This window comes from Pteropus vampyrus, unplaced genomic scaffold, assembly GCF_000151845.1.
Source record: "Pteropus vampyrus isolate Shadow unplaced genomic scaffold, Pvam_2.0 Scaffold9, whole genome shotgun sequence".
Taxonomy (NCBI): Eukaryota; Metazoa; Chordata; class Mammalia; order Chiroptera; family Pteropodidae; genus Pteropus; species Pteropus vampyrus.
Window position 1 is genome coordinate 2,315,701 of NW_011888790.1, and position 9,770 is coordinate 2,325,470.

The window sequence follows — 9,770 nt, forward strand, 5'->3', positions numbered from 1 at the left end:
CCTTTAGGGTAATGAAATTGTTTTGGAAATAGAGGCGATGGTTGGACATCATCATCAATGTACTAAATGCTACTGAATTGTACACTTTAAAATGGCAAACTTCATGTTATGTGAATTTTACCTCAATAACGAAAGAGTGAATGGGCGCAAGTAGTGTGCATGTGAGGAAAGAGACAGTAAGTGTTAAGAAGTTGCAAGGAGAGCTGAAATAAAGTGACAGATTGGGAGAAATGTAAGATCAAGGGAAAGATTTTTCTTTTCTTTTTTTTTTTTTTGAGATGACACATCCCAGAACACATTCATGCTGCTGTGAATGACCCAGCAGAGAAGACAGACTGATGAGTAAGATGCATGAGTAGTCCTTGAGAATGAAAAATATTCAGAATACACATGAAGAAACTGGGCTTTGAGATCATTAACAAGAGGGAAAACAGACTATATATTCAAATTCTTATAGACTTGGATAGTGGGAAGATAAGGGTTTTTCTATAGATTGCCACAATTTTTCAAAGACGGTAAAGTGTAAAGCTTCTTGTAATTTTCATTCATAGGGGGTGGGAGTGGGGTGGAATGGGAAGAGAAGATAAGAAATGATCATTTTGAGGAATGGGAAACTTCTTGGATTGGAAGGTTGAGGAATGCTGCTCTCTTCCTTGACCACTAGACACCACATAAATATACTTCTATTTTAAGAGCCTAGGTACTGTGAGTGCTTAATTTAGTTTGTTGTCAAAGTGGTGTATTAGGGATGTGAAAACCAATAAGTCTTTTCCCATACTGAAACTAGCATTATATATAGCCTCTAACTTTAGACTATGACTAAGACATAGAGGTCCCTAGAATCTATCAAGATCAAATACAAGGAAACTCTGAATTTCAGGATAAGGGTGTAGGACTCTTAGAATGGGAACTATATCTTGCAAAGGGTAAAATGAAGAAAGATTGCTTTTATCCTGCCTAGTCCTTGACTGAATTATGTACCTTCCAATGAAGGTGTGTACAGGTTTGTCTACTTCTATAGTACTGTCTATTTCTGAGACACTTAGGCTATTGTATAGGCATCAGAGGCCCACTCTGAATATCCCCAAATTGCCTATTCACATGACCTGGTTTTAAAATAGTTTAGCATAGAATCTCTATTTGCACTATAAACTTCCAAAGAATAATGTGGGCATGGCAGGAGGTTTGTAGAGAAGCATGTATGGAAATGACCGAAAGACAGTCAAAATGGGGAGAAGAGTCCCAAAAGGAAGCTGATATAATTTTTTTTCTTTAAACGAAGCACATAAACTTACCTTTTTCATCTTTCACCATGCATTGGGTTTTCTCTTCACAATGTCTGGGAACCACCACAGTTGCTATCTCTTGAACATCTTTCATTAAAACATCACTATCTACTTTAAGAATACTTTTAAGTCTGCTAAGCTCCTTTGGGGCATTCTTTTTTCTCTTTTCAGCACGCATCTTCCTTTTCCACTTACTCCGCAAGCTTTTAGCCATATTTTATCTGAAAAGTTAACAAAGATATTCAAAACCAAATGTTTACTGAAAAAAAAAAAGGGAGGGGGGCAAATGCTTGGAAAACCAGATCGGAAGGTATCACTACAAAACATGAACAAATGGAAGGTAAAACTCCTCTCTATGTTCATGATATGATAGCTTCATGTGCAACTCGTGTGAGGATCGACATGGCATAAATGGCTGTTAAGTAATTAAAAACGCCAAATCAAACTCCCAGTGGTCACTGGCAAACTGTAAGTGAAGCCAATTCGGAAAGTTTCTGGAGTTTCCATACAAGATGCAGAAATTTAATGTCCCCCAAAATGCAAAGAGCATTATCACCTTACATTTATGCAATAACCAACAAATTACAAAATGCTTTTATAAATATTTTATTCTTGATTTCTCTCAATCCTAAAAGACACCCACCCGTCTTCATTATCCACAAGTCAATCTTGCTATTTTAAACTTGTCTATTTCCACTCTTGCTTTCTCTCCAGCCCTTAGTTCCAGCCCCAAGTCCTCCACAAGGTGGCTACTATGAACTTTTAAAAACTCTGCACATGACTGCCTTTCTTGTAATTCTTTAATGACTTCCCACCTCCTATATTTGAGATCTACAAGGTTGTGACCTGATCCCTCCTCGACTCTCATCTCACCCTCCACCTCACCTCCAAGTGCCAACTACATCTGAAAACAGTCCAATCAATGACATCATAGGGACAATGTGGGGATGTGATGAGGTGTGGGAAAGAAGGGATTACAGAGATCGTAAAGAGTTTAAGAGGAAACTTTTGGGAGCGATTTATAATACCATCTTGATCGTGCTGGTGGATTTGTTTGTATACACATGTCAAAGCTTATATTACACATTTTAAACACGTGTAGTTTGTTGTATTAGTTACACATGAATAAAGCAGTTATATAAATAACTAATATATAAATCACTAAGACACGACTGGGGAGGGGGGAGTCCAAACTATGTTCACTTTAATATCTTTACATTTGCTTTCCTATGTCTGAGAACTGCTCTTCTCAAGGCTTGCTCCTTTACTTCAGTATCTCCAAAAGGTCTTCTCTGACCTTGTAAGAGCCCCTCTTCTTTTTCTCCATCGTATTATCCTTTTCATTCCTTTTAATACATGTTGCAGTCTGAAATTATTTATTTTCTGTCATCCCCAGTGGACTGTGACCTCCACATAGCCGGGGCTTAAACAGGTCTTGTTCATCGTTAGATCTCCCAATACACAGCTCTTTGCACATAGTAAAGGTTAAATAAAAATTTGTTGAATCAATGACTAGTGGAGTGATATTTTAGGGGACGCCAGCAATCACAAACTTACTCCGTTCCGTTTGGAACAACTCAAGCTCTGCAAGCGGCGGGGACAGAAGGAGTGCAGTAAACAACCGTGAAGGCCGAGGTTAACCTGAGAGAGTCCGAACGACAAAGGATTCCAATTCCCACAGAGCACCAAGAAGCCCGAAAGCCGCCACTAAGACCATGAGACACCCTCGCTCCTGAGGGACGCTTTCGTCTCTGGGCCGGGATTAACCTTGCCAAGAAAAGGATAAGGCTTGAGACAAAACTGTCTACGAGAAGCAGAATTGAGCCCGAAGTCCTAGGCTTTACCGAACACAAGAAGTACCAAACTCACCTGAAAAAGATCACACACTCTCAGTCCGAACACTCACGGCGACCGGAAATTCTCGCACTTCCGCCTTCCCGGCAGCCCTCTCCACTACTCCGCCTCCCCGGGAGGCGCGCTTTGCACGCCGGGAGCCAAAAATGTCACGGAAACCCTCGAGAGGCTGGGTCTTCTGGAGTTGGGCGGTGACGCGCTTCCTGCCTTGGGTGTGAGTGCGGACCTTGGAGCTTGGCTCCTCCAGACAGGTTCCGAAGTTGGGTTTGGAGAAGGCGGAAGAAAATCCCGGTCGAGGTTGGGGCGCCAGCTAGGCCTGCTTCCCGAGCGCGGCCGGAGTAGCCCTTAGATTTTAACCCAGGAGTGAACCTGGCAGGGACCCTATCAGGTAAGGAGCTCGGAGCCGACCTTTAGCTCTCACTTTCACGCAGTACTAATGGATTTCCTTTGACTGAATCATCTTATGGCCGAAGTGAGATCATCTTTATTTGCAGCCCTTAAGTTTTCCCATCCCAGGTGATGGTCTCACAGATGTACACATCTGTCAAAACTTATTAAATTGTACACTTTAATAAAGTATGTGCAACTTACTGAATGTAAGTTATACCTCAAAGCTCTTACCCCAGACAAGCCTTTCCCATCCCAAAGACAAGTTCAAAGGATAAAATGATCAAACTAATTCAGTTCAACCAATGTTTACCTGGTTAATTACTTAATCTGTGCCATACACAATGCTAAGCCTAGGACAGCTGTTTTAGGTGAATATCACATTGGTCACAACAGTACTTTTTATTATTTTACATATGCTCCTAATAGCAGAGGCTTTGGAACCATACATCTGTGTTGTATTTTTGGTTCCAACACTTTCTTGTGAGTGATATTAGGAAGTCTCAAAGCCTGGACTTTCTTGTCCATAGAATGAAGGTAATACAAAATTGATCCCAGGTAGGTAGTATGAGCCAAACACATGGTAGTTTGTGTCATTTTTACATTATAATTTCAAAGCACAGTACTATTTGTGAGTGGTATTTTTTTAGAGGCAACTTATACCAAAACACAAGAAATGAATTGTCTGTAATGATGGCCTAGTAAATTCCTGCCTTGTTGCTAGTAAAGGAGAGTTCTTTCTGGAACAATTTGCGGGTACCTTTTTTCTTTAAGTGTATGTCTTTTAAGAAATGCTGCATTATATGGAAATTACTAAACTCAGAACATACCAAGTTTTTACAGAAGCTGGAAAAAGCTAACATTAGGTATATAAAAAAAGCATTCCTTAGACTTGCTTTCTTTAATAGATTAAATTCTTATAGAGCAAGTAAATTTCTGTCTTACAAGTTAACCATATAAAATCTATGCACCTCTCCTCAAAATACATGTTCACATTGCATTTTAAATTAGAGAAAGCTCACTTTCACTTGTCCAAATTGACTGCATCTTGCTTACTATACTAGGCCAAGGCTTTTGAATGGATACTTGGCACAAGAAAAGAGGAAAAGAACTTATGAAAATGTCTTGGTGTTATATATAGGCCATAATTCACTATTACTAATGCTTTAAAAAAACTGAGTCACAGACAGCATTACTGACAAAAAACTTTTTTTAACCTAAGTTCCTCATCAGTTTGTATAAAAGCAATTCTAACAGAATAAATTACCTTGGTATATTTAAAAATCCTTAATTCATTCCCTCATTCATACATTTCAGTATGCACTCTATGGTAGGTGCTATGGCAAGTACACAAAGATCTTCAGTTTTAATCCCTGATAGAGGTATGAGGCTTAAGGGTCAAACTAGACATTGCTTCTGCCCCGTCAGAGGCCTGAAAGGAGCCTGTGGGACTGGAGGCACTGGGATAGCACTGAATACCTGACAAGAAGCCACAGGTTCTCCATATCAAAGGCATACTATCAAAGGATACCAGCCAGTGGGGCCCCTACACTTGGGCCTCTCCCATGGAACCCCTGACCTGTATAGTATAATCGCTTAGTAAAGACAAGGAAGGGATTCAGATGGTGACCCTATGTTGTCCAGATCCTAGATGATGGGAACTTTAAGACAAAGCTCCACACAAAGATGAAAGGAACAAGCAAAAGAACCTAAGTTCCCAGTTGCTCCAAAAAGGTCCACAGTCTAGAAGCTCGAAAGTCCAAGATCGAGGTGCTGGCTGGTCTGATGTCTCATAAAGTCTCTCTTCCTGGATCATAGACTATGTTTTTACACTGAAAGCGACCACGGGAGATAGGATAAGGGATATCTATGGAGTGTCTTTTTTAAGAGACATATAGGGAAAAACTGAGTTTCTTAATTTGGTATTAACTACTTTTGAAGAGGAATTTTCACTCAAAAGGCTAATCAGCTCTTTGTTCTGCTTCTGTAGATATGCTTGCTGCATAGGCCATACTCGAAATTAACTAAAGACTATTCTTCCCTTTTGCTTGTTCTAAGCAACAAATGTAACTGCCTGTACCCCCTAGTGTTGTAGTCGCCAGCCCCCGATAGACACACGGACCACCAGAAATCAGTGAGTTATAGGAAACACACCCTATTCAGCCAGCTGGGTCTGCCAGGGGTACGCAGACCCCAAATTAAGCAGCCCCGAAATGTAGAGGTACAGAGTTTTTAAGCCCTAAATCCTTATTCTTCATCCTGTTTGAACGCACGTCTATTTTTCTTCTTTTTACTAACTGTCAACCTACAGGTCGGTTGTGCAAATGTGGGGTACAGAAGCAGAAAGCTTATTTGTTAGAGCGTTATGTGATAGCCACACAGTAATTTTCCAGCTAGCACACTAGCAACTCCCGCACTTTGTAACTCTTTATAACTGCCTGCAACCCATAGCAACTCCAATGCTTTGTAACTATCCGAGGACAAATTAACCAATCAGCCCATGCCAAATAAGTTCTACATAAGGAATGCTTCAGAAGAGCTCTGGGCCCAGATATTCAGAGTGCTAGTTCCTCTGGGACCGTCAGCATAATAAAACTCTCGAGAGCTGCTTGGTTTCTCGCCAGTCTGATTTTTGCAACTTTTCCAGAACACATTCATATACTCTTTTTAATCACTTTTTATTAACTGCTTCCAAAAACCGTAACAAGTGCAGGAATAGATTGATGATATCCAAGTAGAGGTTGATGGCAGCTAATACATACTCTTCAGGTGACAGCTGATGCATCAGTGAGTGCATGTCATAGACAATGAATCCACAGAAAAGAAGGGCTCCTACAGCAGCCACGACCAATTCCACTGTCTCATTATAAAAAAATAACTGTAGGCAAAAGATTAAAGTAACAAGTTTATATTTAAGAGAAGTATTAATAATAAAGTTACTGGCTCTTAAGTTACATATACTACATACATATGTAATAATGCTGTATAACTATAAATAGAAATGTTAAAAGCAGAAAAAAGCAAAGCAAGTTTACCCTTGCTTATGTAGGAAGAAAGGATGAATGGATGAATCAATGGCTATCCCTCTCTCTATTAAATTATCCACTTGACTTTGAACAGTAGCTTTCCAAGTATAAACTATTTCAAAAAGATTTTTTTTTTCAGAATTACATGTGCTAATTGGAGGTTAGCAATTACAAATAAGGCCTTCTATGTATTTTAACTCATTTGTTCATTCATCTTTTTTTCAATAAATAATATTAACATAAGGCCTTGCTTTTTTGAAAGATAATTATCATTCCATACACAAATGTTCCAGATAATTATAACTAAGTGTCCTATCATAAGAGTATACCTCTTATAGCTTTCTGAGATTATTTATATAGACATAGCCAGAATTATATTTCAAGTTATCTTTCTAAAACAACTCACCTTCAAGATTCCTGACAAGCACAAAATCCACAAAACAGTAAACAGTCTGTAAAAACAAAATAATGATATTGTTCCTTACAAAAACTTTGTAAACTCATTCAAATATTTCCTGAAGAAGTAAATCCATCCTGATATTTGTGAAAGAATAATTGAAATATAAGAATTCATAAACATACAATGAATACTGTAGAATACCCGGAAATTGAAAGAACAGCTATCTATTCAACATTTGTTTTTGTGGTGTACAAATTCCTTAAGAGTAACATTTTTTTAAGTTTTCAATTAGAACACAAAAATATTGATATAAGTACTCTCTACTTTATTCTGATGTATAATAGTACTTAATTATGTACATAAATTTACCACTGCTATAATTTTATGAGCTGACTAAATGCTGCTTTAGGCCCCAAGTAAGTACAAAGGCCAAATTTATCCTCCCTCCTTAAATAAAAACCAGACAAAATATTAGAAACAATCATTTTCAGACACTAGACAGAAAGCAGCACAAGACAGTGATTCTTGAGATAAGGGAAACAAAGGAGATGAGCTCTACAACTAACCCAGGTAGAGAGAGTTTCCAGGCCACAGTGTAGGGACAGGAAACCATGTGGACTCTTCTGGTCTCCTTGAGTATGAGGAGATAAGAATTCCAGGTTGAGAGAGGCCAACGTGGCTCGAATTTGCTGGGCAAAGTTACAAAGAGGAGAGCTCTGATGACATGCAGAGGATTCCCTTCAAATCTTTAGCTGAGTACTGATCAGTGCATACATGTGAGGAAGTGGCAAAGGCTGGGAAAGAACCACCATAGAGAAGCTAGCCAAACAATCCTCAGAACTCACACAAGGCCAGGAATAGTTCACATTCACCCCAGCCAGAGTGCAAAGACCTTCGAGGACATGGGGGCTTTGAGTAGTCCTCAGAAGGGTACTATCTCAATAGTGCGGCCAAATTAGCCTTAAACCAAAGGCTGTTTGGGATCCACCTAACAGAGCTTAAAAACAAGCCTCAAAAGGTTCAGACAATTTATAAGGAACTTAGCTGCTTCCTAGAAGAAGAAAGCCAAAAATATTTAAAAGAAAAACAGCAGACTTCTTGTCAGAAACTACACATGCCAGAATGCAGTGGAGTGACATCTTTAAATACTAAAAGCAAGGAAAAAAAGAACCCCAAACCTAGACTCCTATACCCAGCAAAACTAACTTTCAAAAAAAAAAAAAAAAGCTGAGACCAACAGACCAGCACCATAAGAAATGTTAAGAGGAAATCCCTTGGGCAGAAGGAAATAATAGATGGAAATTTGGATCTACACAAAGAAATGTAGAACAGAAATATGTTGATGAACATAAAAGACTTCATCTATATTTTCTTTTTTAATCTATATTTTAAATTTCTTAAAAAGAAAATATCGAACATGGTTCCATAGTGTAGCGGTTAGCACATCTGCTTTACACACTGCTGGGTTCACGCCTCAGTGGAGCCACGGTCTATGGTCTACGGCCATGCCACCCTGAACAAGCCTGATGTCTGATCTTGGAAGCTAAGCAGGGTTGGGCCTGGTTAGTACTTGGATGGGAGACCACCTGGGAAGACCAGGTGCTGTAGGCATAAATAATAAAAAATAGTAATAATAGAAAAAAAAAGATAATTTAATGTTCAAAGCAAAATTAATGACAATGTATTATGAGGTTTATAGCACATGTAGCACAAAGGGGAGAACAGATTTAAGTGTACTATATATGAAATGGTATAGTATTTGTTGATAGACTTAATGATAATTTAAACATGTATACTGTAAAATCTAGAACAACCTCTATTTAAAAGAGCTGTAGCTATTAACCAGTAAGGGAGATAAATGGAATCAAATACTCGATCCAAAAGAAGGAAGGAAAAGAGAAAAAAGGAATAAGAAATAGATAAGACAAACAGAAAAAACAAATGGCAAGATGGTAGGCTTAAACCCAACCATATTAATAATCACATTAAATTTAAGTGGTCTAATGATACCAATTAGTAGCAGAAATAGTCAGATTGGATTTTAAAAAGCAAGATCTCACTATATGCTGCCTACAAGAAAACTACTTTAACAATAAATTCACAAATAAGCTAAAAATAAAAGGAAAAAAAAACAATATACCACGCTAAAACAATCAAAAGAAAGCCAGGGTAGCTACATTAACAAAGCATATTTCAGGGCAAGGACATTACCGGGGGTAATCCTTTCATAATGATAAAGGGGTCATTAAAAGGCTATGACAATCCTAAATCTTCGTGCATCTAAAACTAGAGCTTCAAATAACATGAATCAAACTTATAGAACTGACAGGAGAAATATACTAATTCACATTTGTAGTTGGAGAATTTGACATCACTTTTATATTAATTGCTAGAATAAGCAGGCAGAAAATTAATAAGCATACTGAAGACTTGAACAGTAAGTACTATTAACCAATTTGACCTAATTGACATTTATTAAACACTCATCCAATATTAGCAAAATATACATCTTCTAGTGCACAAAGAACATTTACCAAGATACCACAAAACCTCAATAACTGTAAAAGGACTGAAATCATAAAAATACGTTATATAACAACAGAATTAAATCAAATTAAATATATATTTATATTATAACCCAGTTTGGTGAACTGAGGGCATGGTGAGATTCCAGCCCTCAGTTCTCTTGCTGGATACATGTAGCATATCTACATTAGATGAAGTATCTTGCCGCCTCATAGTATAGATCTTTCAGGATTTAAAGGGACTCAGGACTTGCTTTTTCATACTTAAACCCTAGAGAAACTGCAAAGCTTC

The 9,770-nt window shown here is 38.1% G+C and overlaps 3 protein-coding genes and 1 pseudogene across 3 annotated transcripts in view; 2 read left to right on the top strand and 2 right to left on the bottom strand.

Moving 5' to 3' along the window:
* LLPH (LLP homolog, long-term synaptic facilitation) overlaps positions 1–3,291 on the bottom strand; it is a 6,970-nt gene extending 3,679 nt beyond the window's left edge. The window contains exons 1-2 of the mRNA XM_011373793.2: positions 3,156–3,291; positions 1,296–1,507 (exon numbers count right to left, since the gene is read on the bottom strand). Coding sequence (XP_011372095.1) covers positions 1,296–1,500 — 205 coding nt within the window. The 5' untranslated portion in view covers positions 1,501–1,507; positions 3,156–3,291. The remainder of the gene's footprint in view (positions 1–1,295; positions 1,508–3,155) is intronic.
* Positions 3,292–3,438: 147 nt separating this feature from the next.
* Positions 3,439–9,770, top strand: part of IRAK3 (interleukin 1 receptor associated kinase 3) — an 80,413-nt gene continuing 74,081 nt past the window's right edge. The window contains exon 1 of the mRNA XM_023520365.1: positions 3,439–3,528. The gene's annotated coding sequence lies outside the window, so the exon portion shown is untranslated. The remainder of the gene's footprint in view (positions 3,529–9,770) is intronic.
* The window catches only part of TMBIM4 (transmembrane BAX inhibitor motif containing 4), a 22,044-nt gene continuing 18,460 nt past the window's right edge, over positions 6,187–9,770 (bottom strand). The window contains exons 6-7 of the mRNA XM_011373806.2: positions 6,960–7,005; positions 6,187–6,405 (exon numbers count right to left, since the gene is read on the bottom strand). Of these exons, the coding sequence (XP_011372108.1) occupies positions 6,199–6,405; positions 6,960–7,005 (253 nt within the window). The 3' untranslated portion in view covers positions 6,187–6,198. The remainder of the gene's footprint in view (positions 6,406–6,959; positions 7,006–9,770) is intronic.
* Positions 8,449–8,564, top strand: LOC111730225 (annotated as a pseudogene).